The sequence below is a fragment of the Pecten maximus genome, chromosome 15 (assembly GCF_902652985.1).
Source record: "Pecten maximus chromosome 15, xPecMax1.1, whole genome shotgun sequence".
In the NCBI taxonomy this organism is placed as follows: Eukaryota; Metazoa; Mollusca; class Bivalvia; order Pectinida; family Pectinidae; genus Pecten; species Pecten maximus.
The window spans coordinates 34424892-34446418 of NC_047029.1; the positions used below are offsets into that span (position 1 = coordinate 34424892).

General features: G+C 37.2%; 1 protein-coding gene across 5 annotated transcripts in view; it reads right to left on the reverse strand.

Annotated features, from left to right (window-relative positions):
- Positions 1 to 2559: 2559 nt before the first annotated feature.
- LOC117343968 (ATP-dependent translocase ABCB1-like) overlaps positions 2560 to 21527 on the reverse strand; it is a 59821-nt gene continuing 40853 nt past the window's right edge. For 4 of the 5 annotated variants that reach the window (XM_033906542.1, XM_033906541.1, XM_033906540.1 and 1 more), the window contains 12 exons: positions 19400 to 19402; positions 18263 to 18402; positions 17877 to 18053; positions 17206 to 17307; positions 16713 to 16790; positions 15548 to 15631; positions 14909 to 15354; positions 14417 to 14573; positions 13925 to 14122; positions 11881 to 12087; positions 11484 to 11630; positions 2560 to 7347 (listed from right to left, as the gene is read on the reverse strand). In XM_033906542.1, coding sequence (XP_033762433.1) covers positions 7147 to 7347; positions 11484 to 11630; positions 11881 to 12087; positions 13925 to 14122; positions 14417 to 14573; positions 14909 to 15354; positions 15548 to 15631; positions 16713 to 16790; positions 17206 to 17307; positions 17877 to 18053; positions 18263 to 18402; positions 19400 to 19402 — 1940 coding nt within the window. In that variant the 3' untranslated portion in view covers positions 2560 to 7146. The remainder of the gene's footprint in view (positions 7348 to 11483; positions 11631 to 11880; positions 12088 to 13924; positions 14123 to 14416; positions 14574 to 14908; positions 15355 to 15547; positions 15632 to 16712; positions 16791 to 17205; positions 17308 to 17876; positions 18054 to 18262; positions 18403 to 19399; positions 19403 to 21527) is intronic. The other variant, XM_033906539.1, reaches the window with a different exon arrangement.

The following is a 21527-nucleotide window of genomic DNA, read 5'->3' on the forward strand; positions in this document are numbered from 1 at the left end:
ATTGTAAAAATCCAAGATGGCTGCCTGTCGGCCATGTTGTTTTCCGATTGGTCTCAAATCGCAATATGCATAACTAGGCACCAAGGGGAACTTACATATGCAATTTGAGAAAGATCCCTTCAGTACATTCTCAGAAATAGCGATAACAAACTTCAATTGTCAAATCCAAGATGGCTGCCTGTCGGCCATGTTGTTATCGGATTGGTCTCAAAACGCAATATGCATAACTAGGCACCAAGGGAAACCTACATATGAAATTTCAGAAAGATCCATTCAGTACATTCTCAGAAATAACGATAACAAACTTCAATTGTCAAAATCCAAGATGGCTGCCTGTCGGCCATGTTGTTTTCCGAATGGTCTCAAATCGCAATATGCATAACTAGGCACCAAGGGGAACCTACATATGAAATTTGAGAAAGATCCCTTCGGTACTTTCTCAGAAATAGCGATAACAAACTTCAATTGTCAAAATCCAAGATGGCTGCCTGTCGGCCATTTTGTTTTCCGATTGGTCTCAAAACGCAATATGCATAACTAAGCACCAAGGGGAACCTACATATGAAATTTGAGAAAGATCCCTTCAGTACTTTCTAAGAAATAGCGATAACAAGAATTGTTTACGGACGGAGGGACGGAGGGACGGACGACGGACCACGGACGCAGGGCGATTTGAACAGCCCACCATCTGATGTTGGTGGGCTAAAAATAGCGATAACAAACTTCAATTATCAGAATCCAAGATGGCTGCCTGTCGGCCATGTTGTTTTCCGATTGGTCTCAAAAAGGAATATGCATAAATAGGCACCAAGGGGAGCATATATACAAAATTTGAAAAATACCCCTGAAGTACTTTTTGAGCAATAGCGATAACAAACTTCAATTGTCAAAATCAAAGATGGCTGCCTGTTGGCCATGTTGTTTTTCGATTGGTCTCAAAATGCAATATGCATAACTAAGCAGCAAGGGGAACCTACATATGAAATTTGAGAAAGATCCCTTCAGGACTTTCTGAGAAATAGCGATAACAAACTTCAATTATCAAAATCCAAGATGGCTGCCTGTCGGCCATGATGTTTTCTGATTGGTCTCAAAATCCAATATGCATAACTAGGCACCAAGGTGAACCCACATATGAAATTTGAGAAAGATCCCTTTATTACTTTCTAAGAAATAGCGATAAACTTCAATTGTCAAAATCAAAGATGGCTGCCTGTTGGCCATGTTGTTTTTCGATTGGTCTCAAAAAGCAATATGCATAACTAGGCACCAAGGGGAACCTAAATATGAAATTTGAGAAAGATCCCTTCAGTACTTTCCGAGAAATAGCGATAACAAACTTCAATTGTCAAAATCCAAGATGGCTGCCTGTCGGCCATGTTGTTTTCCGATTGGTCTCAAAATGCAATATGCATAACTACGGACCATGGGAAACCTACATTGCTGTTGACATGTAATAATCAATATGATTTAATTTTGGTAAAACATGCGACAAATGCATGTTTCAGGAGCAGACAGCTCATGAGGAACATATATATTACACAAAATAGACATGCCACTAAGGTGACTAGTGTACCTAGCACACAATAGGGACATTTGAATCCAAGCATAAACATTGATTTTCTTTTGACCTTGAAATGAAAATGACATTTGGGAACAATATCGTGTCATATCAAACATCATTTTTTTTTCTTATTAGACATAATTTAAGGACTGAATATGGGAAGAAGATGGGTTTTTTTTTTGGGGGGGGGGGGGGGGGGGGGGGGGAATACACTTGCTGTTAGGGAATGGTCTATACCTATTTATAGGTACACCTTGACAGAGATAAGTCTAACTCAGAAATACTTACTGTGAAAATCGGCATCGAGGCTTGATTCGCGAGGTTTTGCTCATATTGAATGGTCTGCAATGTTTAATTTATTGTCAACAAGACTTTCCAATGACATCCGTAGGCGGGGCTAATTTGTCAAAATGATTGAAGATATAGTAGAAACAAAATGATGTGACTGTTAGGGCCAACAGGCCTCTTGTATATTTAATCTTCACCTCCTTGTACGCTACTCCATACGTACAATGTAAGTATTTTGTGTTTTGTCCGTCGTCGATCGAGACCAGAAGGAATTGGCCCAATTGCGAAAATGAAACGAAGACATTTACATCTTGTATAAAATCACTGACTCCACGAACCAGCTGGATAGGGTCAAAAGGGAAATTAAGAGACTTTTTCAGCCTGCTGGGTCCAATGGGTAGGGCTCAAAAAGGGTTGAGATAACATAGAATTTTATACAAAACAACTTTTAAACATATTTTCTCTTTGAGCCCCACATTCTTTACAAGAAGAGAAAACATTTTATTAAATGATTATCAATGTCCATCGGTTTATGGTTCTGAAATAAAGGTTGAAATGAGTTCTGGCGTTGTTATATATAAAAAGAAATTTTATAGATGGCAAACAACGACAGACAAAAACATCATGGCAGCAGGCCATAGAAACACTACTCCACATACCTGGCCGGCAGTTTCTGCCAGGAGATCTAAAAACATAACTTGTTTAAATAGTGAATACAATACTTTATTCATATGACAATGATAAAGCAGACACAACAATAAACAATAAGAAACCTGGATTGTACAATACCAAGATTAAATAATGACTGCAATATAAATTCAAGCACTTTGTACCACAAGTAAAAAGTAACTATGATTGTGTCTATAACAATATAAAGTTATTCTTCCAAAATGTGAAGTATACTGTAACACCCATGAATGAATATCTTATCTTGACCCGCTGTGAGATACCCATCTTCATTAATATCTCTCCTAGGGTTCAATACAAATTAAAAACCAATACATAGTGTAAAGAAAACCCAAATGCATTCTTGGATTGAAGAGGCGATTTAAGTTGATACAGTAAAAATAGTTACATATGTACCCAGATTTTTAGCAGATTATATTTTCGATAAAATTATTCTCTTTTGGTCACGTAAAATGAATGCAGAATGCCAAGTCCCCTTCAGATCAGTTTAACATCAGTTTCCATTTGATCAGAACGGCAAGAACCTGACATTTTTTTTTTATTATTTTGAGGAAGCAAAAAAAAAAAATTATAATAGAGAAAAAAATATGAGTGAAATCAAATTTCAGATTGATACAAGAAATCTCGGAGGGATCTTGGTGACCACTATTGTATAATATTTATGAGCTCTTTATGTACAGAAATTAATTTTTCTATACTTTTATGCTCTTATCCAAAAAGAACTTCCATTCCAAAGATGGGCATTCTATAATCTGTAGAAATACTGATTATATAAATCTTATTGAAGGATGAACTCTGGGCATCTGATTGTCAAAATCTGTAATATTAAACACAATCTGTAGTGTTAAACACAATCTGTGTAGTGTTAAACACAATCTGTGTAATGTTAAACACAATCTGTAGTGTTAAACACAATCTGTGTAATGTTAACACAATCTGTGTAATGTTAAACACAATCTGTGTAAATTCTACTTACATGTAGCAGAGAAAATATAAGATTTACACAGTCATGTACAGCTTTTCAAAACCATATATCACCGGTACTGAAATAGTGGGGACAGATTAGAGAAGTGTTTAATTTAGAAGAGGACGATAGATAATTTGGAACGTAAATTCATGCATATGAAAATATATATCTACATGACAGTAATGATAACTTCCTTTTACTGTCTGTGTCAAGTTTGAATTAGACCTAAAAGCTTTTATACTGAAGGTAAGATCCGGTCCCTCAATAGATTTAATTGATTTTCAAAACCACCTGTTACTATTAGAATGATAACAATGTGCAGTGCATTCTTTTCGTCAAGGTAAATTAACCCTCATCTGGAGGTGATACAAATTAACTCCCCTGTAATTATCAAACAACTTTACCATCAGTGGGAATTTTCACAAATTGTGTAGGTAATTTGGATTGGTAAATGTTTTCCAAAAGAAGTTTGGGACCAGAATAAACATTAAGGAAGCTTTATTTGCTAATTAGTACAGAAAAACAGCATCGGTTTTCAGAATCGACAGGTAAGAATTAAATAGTTTGAACTAATGCATGCACTGAAGTCAGTAAAGACAGAGATCCTGATAGACTGTATCACATATGTATATAGTCAGGTTATACTGTATCACATATATATACATGTATATGTGTGTATCTGTGTGAGGGAGGGTGTGTGCGTGTATGAAATGTTTCAACAGTTAACTGAAATTCAAATCAGTTATTCCTGAGACCCAGTTTAACATAAAACACTGATATGTCTAAAACTAAAATATAATCTAAAGAATTAAATGAGGCATGAAGCAGTCACCTGGACAAATATTTTAAAAATATCAAAGAAATGTGAGAAGACATATGCATTCAACAAAACGTTGAAATAAATTTTTCAAATGAAAATATACAGAGAGATATGTTGTGTAAATATAAATATATACTGATATGACCAAATTCAAGATCAAATATAAATATACAGATTCTTGAAATATCTTCTAAAAATGATATTTCCTTTCAATGAAAACTTTCTAATCATGTCTTTTAATCATCAAATTTAACTCTCAAAAAGAGGCTTGGATCCATCATCGTGTAGAATGGTACAACTAGCAATTCTGAAGCTGGAATCAGCCATAATAAATATTGGTACATTTTGTACAGACCGCAGCTTATTTCATTTTATTTTTTCTTCAAACCAGCAAAATTATCAAAAATTAGCCTTTCTGTAGATTATTAAATCTTTATAACACAATTTTAATAATCATCTCCGGATGATTGTGGTAACATGCACAGACTCTGATGGTACAACTGCATGAGTAACGGGCAACTTTTATTGTAACCAGTCTATAAGTGAAATGAATTCAAAGATTTTGGGTCATCGTTGAACCCTTCAATATTAGTACATACATGTAATTCTGATCTATTATACACTTCAAACACAACTACATGATAATTTACACACTCTATGCTCAAAAGTTAACAAAATGCAACAAGAATGAATACATCAGTTTTTTGGGTTTTTTTCTTTATATATTTCTTCCGATTTTCGCTCCATCTCTTATCGCTTTGCCATCAACAGAACTTAGGGAATTAACCTACATATTTATTCTAAAGATAACAATTTATTTTGGCAATATGATAAATCTGTTTCAATAAAAAACAAAGTCATCACTATACACTTGGAAAACTCAAACATTTATGAACTGTTTTCATATCAAGTGCTAAGAGCTAATTTCTTGAAAATGAAAAAGGCAAAAATACAACCAGCTACCATCTATACACAGAATCTGTAGATATTCCATCATGGTAGTCAAGGTAAGTTCTAACAGTGACGGTAAATGGAGATGTATACTGAGGAGGCAGCATAGTTCTGACAATGTCATATAAATTAAAGATAAGATACTGATATTGAGATGTATATGTATGATATGCAGTAATAAAAGTCTTACCTAATATACAGTGTAGGCACAACAAACCAAAGTTTGATTGAAATACATTTGGATATAGTTACACAATGAACATATATAGTATGCAAGTGTATGGTAGATTATAACGGACATCAAAAACAGCCATGAAATGTCTTCTTTCCAACTTATAATCCTTCCATTCTTAAAAGGATTTAAGACAAATTAGAAATTAATGTGTCAGCACATTTTGCCTTCAATCCTGTTTAGAACAATAGAAGTACAAAACTAAACAATTAAATACTTAGATGTTCCATTGGTTTTGAGAATAGAAGAAGATTACACGTTACATATTAATCTTCCGATTTTTCAATAAATGAATTGAAACTGTGTGTATCATAATGATTATGAGGCCAATAATTATCATGACATCCTGGTCCAGATTTATTGTCATAATATCACAGTCGATGTCTGAAGTGAAAATACAGAGAAAATGCATATAGGCAAAGTAGCACTGAACAAGGAAGAGAAAAGTTTTTTTAAAGAAAAAACAAGTTAAATATAAATCTAAAAACAGATTTAACATTTTTGATATCACAGGTCTAAGTAAAAAAAAAATTAAAATAGATATGTACCAGTATTTACAATTAAGCCCCCAGTAGGCCCATTTCATTAACACTCTTACAGCCAATTGATGTTAGAATTATAGAATACTGGTAATATCTAATTGCCACATTGTAATTGAACTTTTAATGGATATATAGTTCTAGTTTCATTTGACATTAAATCTTTTCAATCTCGACATGTTTTTCTTCTTTTGTCATGGTTAAATGACGAATTACCGGGTAATTAAAAAAAACTCGTAACAAAAATCCTCTTAATCTTATATTAGTTTTAAAATAATTAATAACTGGTCCTACATTTCCCACATAAACACAGCTGATGCACAAATAAGTATTCATCACCACACTCGACAACTTCTCTCACATCCACACACATTGTACAAAACATCCACATTATAGTATCATTGAGGTTTCATAGTAGGCATGAATAAATTTGGTTTCTAGCTGATTATATACTAAATTTGTACATAGAATCTATACTATATATACATGTAATTAACCAATTAAAACCATTAGCTATATATATAATTAACTAATTAAAATCAATAGCTAAGTTTGATAACTTAGTTCTCTCTGTAGAATTCACAAAATTACATTAGAAAATGCAGCACACAATCACAAATGTTCATCATTCCCTGGAGAGTAAGTTGATAAATTGCCATTAGATTTGTCCTGGGCACTAGCTAGCCGATATGAAAGTGTTATGACTAGACAATAACAAGATCAGGGATATGGTAACCTTGCCGACCACATGGGTTTTATCTAGGTACTATAGTTTCATAGTAGGTTAAGACTACGTGCAACTTCCATACAGGCCAACAATAGCCATTAATATCAGGTTCTTAATTGTTTCAAAAGTGATTTAAATTCAATAAAAACAAAATGAATTTTGACATTTTCAATTTGGACAGTTTTCTGATAAGACACTAGTCACACTCCCCTAGTTTTCTGAAATGACACTGGTCACACCCCTAGTTTCCTGATATGACACCGGTCACACGCCTACTATTCTCCACAGAGGTAAACGTTATAATTTAGTTAAGGCAACAATAACTGCAGCACTTGTGACTTTGATGTCAAGTACGAACGATTTTGAAGAATTTATTTTTTGCGAGCCTGAGCAGACTGCAGTTTGTAGTAAATTCCTTGTTTCCCCATTAAGTCACTGTGACGCCCCTCTTCTGCTACCTGACCATGTTTGATAACGCAGATTTTGTCAGCATTTTGGATGGTGGACAGACGATGGGCAATCACTATACATGTCCGTCCCTCTCTAGCTTTGTCCAAGGCTTCTTGCACAACCTGAAAAAAAAGAGATAACTTAAAACAAAATAACAAGTATGAACCATTCTCGGTACGAAATGGGGGGGGGGACATGATCGCTAAGACAGTTAAGAGTGCTGGCCACGTAACCAATGGTGAGGGGGCCGCGATAGCTCAGTCAGTTAGAGTACTGGCAATGTAATCAATGGTGAGGGGGCCGCGATAGCTCAGTCAGTTAGAGTGCTGGCCACGTTACTAACCAATGGTGAGGGGGCCGCGATAGCTCAGTCAGTTAGAGTGCTGGCCACGTAACCAATGGTGAGGGGGCCGCGATAGCTCAGTCAGTTAGAGTACTGGCCACGTAACCAATGGTGAGCGAGCCGCGATAGCTCAGACATTGCCAGCCACGTTACCTCAGGTGATGAGCCACAGTAGCTCAGTAGAGAGCACCAGCTACATAACAGGTGAGGGGCCATGATAGCTCAGTAGAGAGCACCAGCTACATAACAGGTGATGGGCCACAGTAGCTCAGTAGAGAACACCAGCTACATAACAGATGAGGGGCCATGATAGCTCAGTAGAGAGCACCAGCTACATAACAGGTGAGGGGCCACGATAGCTCAGTAGAGAACACCAGCTACATAACAGATGAGGGGCCATGATAGCTCAGTAGAGAGCACCAGCTACAGAACAGGTGAGGGGCCATGATAGCTCAGTAGAGAACACCAGCTACATAACAGGTGAGGGGCCATGATAGCTCAGTAGAGAGCACCAGCTACATACCGTATAGCGGGAAATTTTAGCGGGGCTTTAATTTGGCGATTTGGCGGGTCCGTATAAAGATCGCCAAAATTTAACCCGTCAAATTTTAACACCGCCAAATAAAAAGACGCGAAAATTTCAATTTCCCAAATAGTTTCCTTTCCGACCGCCATTTACCTTTGATAACTCAAGAGAGTAACGACTTGTGCGTAACGTTGGTTGTTGCCTGGCAACTTTCGGCCAAAATGCCGATAGGTACATGTAATACGAATAGTTAGTGAACAACTACTCACGATATATGTATAGCAATACAAGTATGACATATATCGCATCATAATTATTTTTTGTGAAAACAAAGCCATCTACCCATACCATTCAATGAACTGATGTTAACACTTTACCTGTAGTCTCATTGTTTAACTTACCTGTATACATATACACATCATACAATAGATTACCATGGCAATATCTTACGGTTGATTAAATTCTCTTTGTCTGTTGCTTGTACACATACTCATATGTATGTTTTCGTCTGAAATTTTTTGGTAATAGTTTCCGGTTTCGAGACAGAGGATCGATAATACACAACACACTTAATCAACATGAATTGAATGTATGGACATAACATAATTAGATTCTATCTCTATATATCAGTAGGTAATATATATGCGCAACGTCAAATTAAAACCCTAGATTTAAGGGAAATCGCTAAATTTTAACTCGCCAAAATTTAACTTTCAGTTTTCATGACCAAATCGCCAAATTTTATGACCGCTAAAATTTCCCGCTATACGGTAACAGGTGAGGGGCCACGATAGCTCAGTAGAGAACACCAGCTACATAACAGGTGAGGGGCCATGATAGCTCAGTAGAGAGCACCAGCTACATAACAGGTGAGGGGCCACGATAGCTCAGTAGAGAACACCAGCTACATAACAGGTGAGGGGCCATGATAGCTCAGTAGAGAGCACCAGCTACATAACAGGTGATGGGCCATGATAGCTCAGTAGAGAGCACCAGCTACATAACAGGTGAGGGGCCACGATAGCTCAGTAGAGAGCACCAGCTACATAACAGATGAGGGGCCATGATAGCTCAGTAGAGAACACCAGCTACATAACAGGTGAGGGGCCACGATAGCTCAGTAGAGAGCACCAGCTACATAACAGGTGAGGGGCCATGATAGCTCAGTAGAGAGCACCAGCTACATAACAGGTGGGGGCCATGATAGCTCAGTAGAGAACACCAGCTACATAACAGGTGAGGGGCCATGATAGCTCAGTAGAGAACACCAGCTACATAACAGGTGAGGGGCCATGATAGCTCAGTAGAGAACACCAGCTACATAACAGGTGAGGGGCCACAGTAGCTCAGTAGAGAACACCAGCTACATAACAGGTGAGGGGCCATGATAGCTCAGTTGGTAGAGTGCAGATCAAGTAAAACTCAGGAGAGGGGGATCGCCATAGCTCAGTTGGTTGAGGGCCAGCCACGTAACCTCTGTTGAGGAGCAGCATTAGCTCAGCTAGATGGAGTGCGGCCAAATAACCTGTGTCTGTTTGTATTTCTTCAGAAGCTGAGAAACGAGCCAGTCTGTGTTGTCGTGGTTGTGATCTTGGGCAAAGCCTTTACTGTTATTACTCTTGAGGGCATATGATAGGTCTCCCATATGTTATTAAGTGAGGTAGTCAACAACTACTACAAGGAGACCCCCTCCAAATAACCTACCATAAATATTCGCGTATAGTGCGCACTTTTTTTAAAAAATTGACAAGTGAAAAAGACTACTGCGCACTATACGCAAGTACAAGCCTTTTCCCCAGCCAGAATGAATGTGATTTGACGGAGATTTGCGATCGTTTCCTTCCGCAGCAAGATTGATTTAATACTATATATATATATATATATAACATATATAAAGCATTTAGAAAGTAATAGTTAACAAATAATCAAAGAAATGAATAGTTATCTTGATGTTTAATTCCTTGAAATTGTGTATTTATCAGCAATTACGTGGATATCTTAAGTCGATCGTGAGCCACACGTTCCGTACACATACGATCTCACTTGAGCATGTTCCCGTATTCAGGTCCAAAACGATGTATAACATCTCAATTAACATCAAACAAAACTTGAAATGATATAGCAGTACTTAGTTATTTCATACTTCTAAATTAATAACCTTATAAATCCAGAGTGTTGCCAGAAACTGATAACGTTCAACTTGTTTATTTACGGAAGCTGTAACAGCACGCATGCGCAATTAGGCAAGGGAAACACTAATGCCTTGATCTCGTGCGGCAGTCACTGACCAACTGGCCATATAAAATACGATCTGACTGTGAAAACTACCGGGGTACTCTTATTTATCGTCCGCACTGTAGATTTATCCATTACACATGTTAATTCATTGATATAAAAGTTGTGACCACCACGACGACAGCAGACTTGTTTCCGTACTGTATACAAAATGGCGGCCTGTGTTACATTACGTAGCAGTCAGCTTACTAGTCAATCGTGTTATAATTGAGCTTAATTAGCTTTGTATGTTCGTGGACAGATACCACAAGAGATCATACCTGCGTGAAAATCACAAGGTAATTGAGGGTAGGATTAATTATTTTGTTTGTACAACAGCGTAGATGGGACCGCTACAATTTGCAAGCTGACTAGGCCTGTCACGGTATAATGTAAACAACCTGTCAATCCAATGTGTCAAATCTGACCGGTGATTCCAATTAAATGTGGTAAATAAGCTTTCATAAGTTACAAATTCCTATCATCTTATGCTTTAGAATTCATCTACCGCTCAGTTGAATATTGAAAAAAAAATTGTTCATTTTTTTTTTTTTGAAAACGAACCTCAAAAACGTTCCTGCGCACTATACGTGAGTGCACACTATACCCGAATATTTACGGTAGTAAACGTTCAGTAAGAACCCACTAAAATCTTAACCTGAGGATGCAGTGCCCAACAGACTGAGCTATCACAACACCTTAAAATATTGTTGATCAAAGATCTATCACAACCCTTTAAAATACTGTAGTTCAAACACCAGCATGGCCCCTTAAAGCACTGTTGATCCAAGATTATCACAACTTCTTAAAAAACCATAGATATATCACGGCCCCTGGAAATACAGTAGATATATCACGGCCCCTGGAAATACAGTCGATATATCACGGCCCCTGGAAATAATGCAGATATATCACTCCCCTTAAAATAAAGTAGATATATCACGTCCCTTAAAATAATGTAGATATATCACACCCCTTAAAATAATGTAGATATATCACACCCTTAAACTAATGTAGATATATCACACCCCTTAAAATAATGTAGATAGATCATGCCCCGTAAGATAACGTAGATCATCCAGAAAAGATGTAAATCACTGGAGGATTGATCTTACCTTCTCACTCTCCGTGTCGAGGGCAGACGTTGCTTCATCCAACAACAGGATCTTAGGATTCCTTACCAGGGCACGAGCGATGGCCACCCGCTGTTTCTGTCCGCCACTGAGTTGTGTCCCTTTGTCACCAACGCTTGTCTCGTATCCCTATCAGGTGAGGGATAAAGATAAACAAGCTTTATCTCCTGATACAAGTTTCAATTAAGCTTAAATAAGGGTTACATTTTAAATATGTAATTTCTATCCAATTGAATATTGTCAGCTCAATTTATAATCTTTTAAAAACTTTGCTGAATTCTAGTAATTTAAATAAAACATCAAAATACCACTTTTTCCTCAACCACAATATTTGCATTGGTCAATCATTCTACAAGCTTAGGTGAGAGATCGTTCTTACATCTGGTAATGAGGAAATGAATTCATGGATATTGGCGTTCCGGGCAGCTGCAATGATCTCGTCCATAGGAATTTCTCGTGTGTTGTCCCCATATGCAATGTTCTCTGCAATGCTGCAGTCAAACAGGATTGGCTCTTGAGACACAATACCGATCTGTTCTCGTAGCCATTGTATATTGAGATCCGGAATTGGAATCTGATCAAGTATCTGCAAATACATTTTTTTTTTGTTATAGATTAGTAAAATCTAATATCATTTACACCAACAATTAAAAAATTTTGAGAAAGTTCTCCATTCTTCTAAAAATCAGCCAAAATTTCACCCAAAAATAGCATCCCAGAAATCCAAATCTGTACTTTTGTTCTGATCTTAGTCGTTCACACTCTAAACATGTACCTTCTGAGAAACTTCATAACACTACGTTGCTTCTACAACACTTTCAGATGTTTGTAATTCCAATGACTTTTTCCCCCTGTATCTAATAGCAACCCTCTCTTTATCAGCTACTCATCCATTTGATACAGACAACAGCTACTCATCCATTTGATACAGACAACAGCTACTCATCCATTTGATACAGACAACGGCTACTCATCCATTTGATACAGACAACAGCTACTCATCCATTTGATACAGACAACAGCTACTCATCCATTTGATACAGACAACAGCTACTCATCCATTTGATACAGACAACAGCTACTCATCCATTCGATACAGACAACAGCTACTCATCCATTTGATACAGACAACAGCTACTCATCCATTCGATACACACAACAGCTACTCATCCATTCGATACAGACAACAGCTACTCATCCATTTGATACAGACAACGGCTACTCATCCATTTGATACAGACAACGGCTACTCATCCATTTGATACACACAACGGCTACTCATCCATTTGCTACAGACAACAGCTACTCATCCATTCGATACAGACAACAGCTACTCATCCATTCGATACAGACAACGGCTACTCATCCATTTGAAACAGACAACAGCTACTCATCCATTTGATACAGACAAAGGCAACTCATCCATTTGATACAGACAACGGCTACTCATCCATTTGATACAGACAACGGTTACTCATCCATTTGATACAGACAACGGTTACTCATCCATTTGATACAGACAACGGCTACTCATCCATTTGATACAGACAACGGCTACTCATCCATTTGATAGACAACAGCTACTCATCCATTTGATACAGACAACGGCTACTCATCCATTTGATACAGACAACAGCTACTCATCCATTTGATACAGACAACGGCTACTCATCCATTTGATACAGACAACAGCTACTCATCCATTTGACACAGACAACGGCTACTCATCCATTTGATACAGACAACAGCTACTCATCCATTCGATACAGACAACAGCTACTCATCCATTCGATACAAACAACAGCTACTCATCCATTTGATACACACAACAGCTACTCATCCATTTGATACAGACAACGGCTACTCATCCATTCGATACAGACAACAGCTACTCATCCATTCGATACAGACAACAGCTACTCATCCATTCGATACACACAACAGCTACTCATCCATTTGATACAGACAACGGCTACTCATCCATTTGATACAGACAACGGCTACTCATCCATTCGATACAGACAACAGCTACTCATCCATTCGATACAGACAACAGCTACTCATCCATTCGATACAGACAACAGCTACTCATCCATTCGATACAGACAACAGCTACTCATCCATTCGATACAGACAACAGCTACTCATCCATTCGATACAGACAACAGCTACTCATCCATTCGATACAAACAACAGCTACTCATCAATTCGATACACACAACAGCTACTCATCAATTTGATACAGACAACGGCTACTCATCCATTTGAAACAGACAACGGCTACTCATCCATTCGATACACACAACAGCTACTCATCCATTTGATACAGACAACGGCTACTCATCCATCGGAAACAGATAATAATACACATCCATATCAACGATTATATGTTCTTGGTCTACTCCCCAAATTCACCAACTTACCACAGATCCTTCATCAGGATCGTAGAACCTCTCGATGAGTTGGACTGTAGTACTCTTGCCACACCCACTGGCTCCCACTAGGGCGAGGGTTTCTCCGGGGGCTACATTCAAGTTGAGTCCTTGTAGCACCTTGATGTCTGGACGTGTAGGGTAATGGAATTTTGTGTTTCTGAATGACACAGCACTGCTGAATTTAGCCTGTAAAGATGATATATATTCTTGAAAATAACTTAAAACCTGACACAGACGAAATGGGTCAAAATGTATTTAGCCTGTAAAGATGATATATAATCTTGTAAAGAAGTTAAAGCATGACACAGATGAAATGGGTCAAAATATAGTTTGAGACATCCACTAACACACACACATAATGCATTATAATCCAGCAATAAGTCCGTGTTTGGATATAATGAACCAACCAATCCTTATTGTAGTTTGGTAGAAATATCAACCATACTATTTTGTCCTATAAAAATCCCATAGATAACTTACTGGTTTTTGCCCTACATCAGACTCCCAATTTATTTTTGGTTCCTGATCAAGGAGTTTGAATATTGCAGCTGCAGAAACTCCAGCTTTTGATGCATCTGGAGCAAAGGCACTTGCTTGTCCCACAGCCATAGCCCCAAACACGATGGCAGAGAATACCCTGTGTATTAAATATATAAAGTAAATGTCAAGGGAAAACTACATTATACATAAGAGAAACAATGGCAGAAACACTATGTATTATATATAGAAAGTGAAAGTGAACAATAACAAATATGTATCATAAATGCAAGAAGCACAATATGGTAGACTGATACCTTTAATTCTATATGTGCATGGAATAGGAAAATCAGTTTTCTTTATTGTATTCTATATACTCGACATTGTCAGACACATTTATGTCCCCAATCATCACTTTGTAGCAACATTTTTGGCTTCATATTAATATAATGTGATTTTATTATAAGATAGAACTATGATAGCAGTAGTCCTTACTTAAACACATCAACAAAGTTCATTTCATTCTCCTTGATCAGATAGGCTCCAAAGTAAAAGGCAGCTGCATAGGCAAAGAATAGCACAGCCTGCGACAATGAGAAGGCTAGCCCCACCAGGTGGGCCTTTCTAAGAGCAGCTTTGTATGGCACCTCCAGATCAGCAATGTACAGCTTTAAAAACTTGGGCTCCTTTGACAGGCTTGCCACAGTCCGAATGTTTTCAATTGCCTCTGTGGCAACTTTTCCTGCATCTTCCAGAGCCTCCTTGTTTTGTCCAGCAACACCAGTAAGCATCTTCATTTCCAGCATTCCAGCTATAGCGATGACTGGGAGGAAGGCAAAGATGACCAAAGTCAGCTTCCACCCATAGATAAACGCTATTACAATGGCGGTCCCCATATTAGCCAACGCTTGGAAAAACCCGCCAATACGTGCTCCTGCTGCCTGTAAAAGACACTTGGACTCAAAACAATTGTAACAATCAAGTGAACAATTCCAATTAAAACTAATCTGTTATTACTGTATAACTGTTAAATGTTTTCTAAAATAGTCATATTCTTATATTAAGCTGCTATTCTTTAACTTAAACATAGAAAATGATTTTAATGAGTATTTTTTGTAACAAATGTGAACTCACCCCATGGACCATTGATGCATCTGTCGCTAGTCGGGTTGTCAAGGCTCCAGTACTGTTTTTGTGATCATCAAACCAGGAAATGTCCTACATAAACAAATTTATCATCAGACATCATCCTACATGACCAGTTACAAGCTAAATATTTATCCTACATAACAAGCTACCAATTGATGCAAATTTGCTGTTCCAATTTAACTTTTGTGTTTGTGAAAAACCTGAATAGCATTTCCATAACATCTGCATTTAGGATGGAACAGCAAGTTTGTCCATATCTTTATAAGTATCACACATTCATCAAGACACCATACCTAAATGGAGTAATAGAAAGTTTAAATGTCGCTCAGTATTACCTGTCACTCAGTATTACCTGTCACTCAGTCTTACCTGTCACTCAGTATTACCTGTCACTCAGTTTTACCTGTCACTCAGTCTTACCTGTCACTCAGTCTTACTTGTCCCTCGGTACTACCTGTCACTCAGTCTTACCTGTCACTCAGTTTAAATGTCACTCAGTATAACCTGTCACTCAGTATTACCTGTCACTCAGTCTTACTTATCCCTCAGTACTACCTGTCACTCAGTCTTACCTGTCACTCAGTCTTACCTGTCACTCAGTATTACCTGTCACTCAGTCTTACCTGTCACTCAGTACTACCTGTCACTCAGTACTACCTGTCACTCAGTATTACCTGTCACTCAGTACTACCTGTCACTCAGTCTTACTTGTCCCTCAGTCTTACCTGTCACTCAGTATTACCTGTCACTCAGTACTACCTGTCACTCAGTCTTACCTGTCACTCAGTATTACCTGTCACTCAGTATTACCTGTCACTCAGTACTACCTGTCACTCAGTCTTACCTGTCACTCAGTACTACCTGTCACTCAGTATTACCTGTCACTCAGTATTACCTGTCACTCAGTACTACCTGTCACTCAGTCTTACTTGTCCCTCAGTATTACCTGTCACTCAGTCTTACCTGTCACTCAGTATTACCTGTCACTCAGTACTACCTGTCACTCAGTATTACCTGTCACTCAGTCTTACCTGTCACTCAGTATTACCTGTCACTCAGTATTACCTGTCACTCAGTACTACCTGTCACTCAGTCTTACCTGTCACTCAGTCTTACCTGTCACTCAGTATTACCTGTCACTCAGTCTTACCTGTCTCAGCATAGCTCTGAACACCATCTGTCGAATCCTTAATGTCAAACATTCTCCTGATTTTCCAAATAAGTAGGCCTGAAAGAAAAACATAACCAAAATGAGAGCAAGTGTAGAAAAACAAGCATGCTGAGTATTACTAAAGTAATATATGTCCCCTACCGGTCCCAGCTAAAAATATCAACAGTGACCTTGACCTTCACCTTGATCTAAAAACTCGAACTTGATCTGTAGACTGAAGTTACATACGGGTAGGAAACCTCTATCCTGTTATTATAATAAGTCCTGGGGAAAAACACATATGCTTTGACTTAAAATGCAGGATTATATTATTGCAGGAAAATAAGATAACATGTATCATGCTTTTTTAATATCTTGAACTCCAATATACAGTGTAGATAGGGTTATACTATTAGGCATGGCCTTATTGCCTGATAAATATATGGTGGTCAAAATTAACAAAAACAGCAATCAGTTCTCAAATCTTATTTACCTGTCCTAACATAGCGAAGAAACTTCCTGCACCAATGCCAACCAATATCAAGGAATACATGGCTACGTTTTTTTTCTGTGTCTCCTCATCTTCTGCAAATACCTAATAAAGAAAACAGGAAATTATACAGAAAATCAACACAACAAACAACATATACAACAGTTGATCAATCAGATATGATTTGCTTTAAAATGACCAGGCTTAACAGTACTATGCTGATCAAGAGGATTTGGGGGTGCATTTTAAGATCAATTCCGCCATTTATCAAAACAAGAATTCAAGAATCAAGATATGTCATTCACAAGACATATACTAATCATGGACCTGAAATTCCAAGATTACATCATTAATTCTAGAGAAACAGTCATATATTATGACAAACTTTAACAAAATTATAAAATCCAGCATGGACAGAGGCTGAAACCATATTGAAAGTCCAATTATATTTGTCATTGCAGTAGGACCTAAGCTGAACATTTCTCTGAAATTTCATTAGTTTTCCATCTGTGGCAACGGTTCTTGCAAAAAAGTGTTAGAAGAAATGCTTATAAGGGATGGCTTGATGGACAGACCACTAATAAAACACTCGGAAATGCTTTATCTGTCAGAATTAAATTAAAACTACAATCTATCAAACTTGATTATGTCTATAAGACTAATCAGAGACTTACACCAATGACTTCAGCAAAGATGACAGCGAAAGCTGGCTGTACGCCACCATTCAAAATGGAACAAAAGGTACCAAACAAGATTAAGGGCCATTCTGGAGAGTTGAGGCGGATCACACGAGAAAACGGAGCTGATTCTTCCTTCTCTTCCTTCTTCTTCTTCTTTTTCTTTTTCTTGTCCTACAATGACACCAGATCTCATTTTTTGTGTGAAAATATTAATTTCATTTTCATGTAAAATGAAAGTGTCAAAGCCACTCAAAGGTGCTGTGCATGAGGGATTGAAATACAGGAGAAAAGCAAATATTATATATAAAAAATATAACATGGCATGTAATAAGAAGACATTTTCATTGTTTTTTCCTACCTATCGGGACTCGCGTATCTACCTTCTTATCGCCTGTTGTATCTTCCTCTTCCTCTGCTGCACTCCCAACATCCGAGGTGGTGGACAAAAGCCGTTTCAGTTTTCCATGGCTTGCTGCAGGCTTCTTACCATCGTCAATGTATGCCGCAATGATATCTTCCTCTATAATAATCAATGTTCCATGATTAAAAACAAGCAGGATATGTAGAAATGTTCATTTTAATCAAACACAATTATTCACATATTGAGAGGAAATTCATTTCATGAGAACTAAGGGGCCATTACCACTTATTGCAGTCCAAATACATTAGACATCACAGGTTCCTCATGCAAGGTTCATTTGTAATGAACTTTGTAAGAAATTATATTCATTCACATATTGAGCAGAACATTTATTTTATGAGAGCCAAGGGACCATTTCTTCATTCATTGCAGTCCAAATATATTGGATGTCAAAACTTCCCAACCTTTGTTATTTATTTTGTAATGAAGTTGAAAATAGCAAGTTGATGTTTTTAAGAAACAGAGCGGAAACTTTTGCTTTACTAGAACCAAGGGGCAATAACTCCATTTATAGTAGTTTCTTTACCCTGATTATTAGACAAAATCAGATAATAACTTAATTCAAATGTGCTAAAGGCTTTGTTTTACATAAACTAAGGGGCCATAACTCCTATCAATAACAATTAAGTTACTATTGAATATTACAAATTCCCCAAGCATAATCAATTTAGTAATTTACTTTGAGATGAAGCTTAAACAGTGAATTACAACTGAAAATATTGAACGGCAATAAAGAACCACTAAAAGGTCTATTCCAAGGAAAATTCCTTTAGAAATATTCCATAGATTTCTAATATGTACATGTATCTAATCTAGCTGACAGTGACTCTCTGTAATATGCATACAATTAAGTAGTGCATTGTAAAATTTTCAGTTTTACAAAATGTTTAAAGCAAGAAGGATCATTTTCTGCCAATATATGATAGAATTCGTTATATTTTCCCCATTAATTTCATTCTTTAATGTTCAACAATGAATCAATAATTTCAATAGTTTTAATCTATCATGGAAAATAACAAAACATGGAATCCTTCGAAAATAATAAAATTTACACAACACCAAAGGTGGCTAAGGTTACATCAGGTTGACAATTTACCTTCTTCATATAGCAAATCCAAAAATCCACAGTAAGTATGAAATGAGAGAAAAGTGTGATCAATGTAGGTTAATATTATACAGTGAACAATATCTAATCTGACATCCTGTACGATATGACACATTGTGTAATTTACAGGGTGTTACACAGGTTTTTAAGGTAGTTTCTTATGAGAAATAATTTTGTCTGATATTACAAGATGTCAGATTAGAAAATGTTTGCCCTCACACGCTCATGAGATTAATAGTACATAAATAAATTACATACATCAAGAAAATCTGTAAAACATGTCTATGATAAACATTTTGCAATCTAAAAATTTTTGAAGTCATATTTGGCACCGCTGGAAACTCAAAAATTGGTTTCTCATTTGTATAAATTGACATCTTAGGAATCCAAGAATTTCTTATTTCCAAGATTTATCTTGACAATTCTTAAGAACATCAGTTATTTCAGGGGCATGTCAGAAACAGGACATCTGAAAAGCAGTTTATCGGTTGGCATGTTTCTAAAAATTGTTTAAGACTGTTTTACTGTATAGATGTATGTAAATTATTTTTTTATAACTAAAATGATGGCCTAATGTTCACTGGGCCTTTCACTACTCACAGTACTGTGCTGTGCAGCGCCGGCAAGTGGATATTATATAGACCACAGCATTACAGCTATGTAGATGTTATATAAGCCAGAACACTACACCAGAGAGAATCTAGCTAATGCTAGGCTAGAGATGTGTCACAGTGGTGAACCATCTAGTCACTTGTTACTGACTCAGCTAGAGGTATGTCACAGTGGTGAACCATTCAGTCACTTGTTACTGACTCAGCTAGAGGTATGTCACAGTGGTGAACCATTCAGTCACTTGTTACTGACTCAGCTAGAGGTATGTCACAGTGGTGAACCATTCAGTCACTTGTTACTGACTCAGCTAGAGGTATGTCACAGTGGTGAACCATTTAGTCACTTGTTACTGACTCAGCTAGAGGTTTGTCACAGTGGTGAACCATCTAGTCACTTGTTACTGACTCAGCTAGAGGTATGTCACAGTGGTGAACCATTCAGTCACTTGTTACTGACTCAGCTAGAGGTTTGTCACAGTCGTGAACCATTTAGTCACTTGTTACTGACTCAGCTAGAGGTATGTCACAGTGGTGAACCATTTAGTCACTTGTTACTGACTCAGCTAGAGGTATGTCACAGTGGTGAACCATTTAGTCACTTTTTACAGACTCAGCTAGAGTTGTGTCACAGTGGTGAACCATTTAGTCACTTGTTACTGACTTGGCTAGAGGTATGTCACAGTGGTGAACCATCTAGTCACTTGTTACTGACTCATCTAGATGTTTGTCACAGTGGTGAACCATTCAGTCACTTGTTACTGACTCAGCTAGAGGTATGTCACAGTGGTGAACCATTCAGTCACTTGTTACTGACTCAGCTAGAGGTTTGTCACAGTGGTGAACCATTTAGTCACTTGTTACTGACTCAGCTAGAGGTATGTCACAGTGGTGAACCATTTAGTCACTTGTTACTGACTCAGCTAGAGGTATGTCACAGTGGTGAACCATTTAGTCATTTTTTACAGACTCAGCTAGAGATGTGTCACAGTGGTGAACCATTTAGTCACTTGTTACTGATTTGGCTAGAGGTATGTCACAGTGGTGAACCATCTAGTCACTTGTTACAGACTCAGCTAGAGGTATGTCACAGTGGTGAACCATCTCATATTCATAACAACATTATCAATCTTTGATATCAAGTATTCATTATTGAATGAAATAGTTTATATTTTACCTGGTAATGCTAGTTGTCCATATAGAAAGCATGAAAATGTTTAAAAAGTACACAATTGCAATTTCACATAAAGATGGGTATTTTAAGTAATAATTGATTCACACACTACACATAATTGATATATAGTCAATTTCGCCAAAGCGACATCAAAAATGTAAATGTGCAATAAGATTTTATGAATACCAAATTGTAAGTTGTAACTTTTAAAATTGCATAAAATGTGTCATGAAAATTTGTTTGTCATCAAAAGTTCTTTCAATGCATCATCACAACTTGTCAATGTGTCATCACATCTTGTCAATGTGTCATCACAACTTGTCAATGTGTCATCACA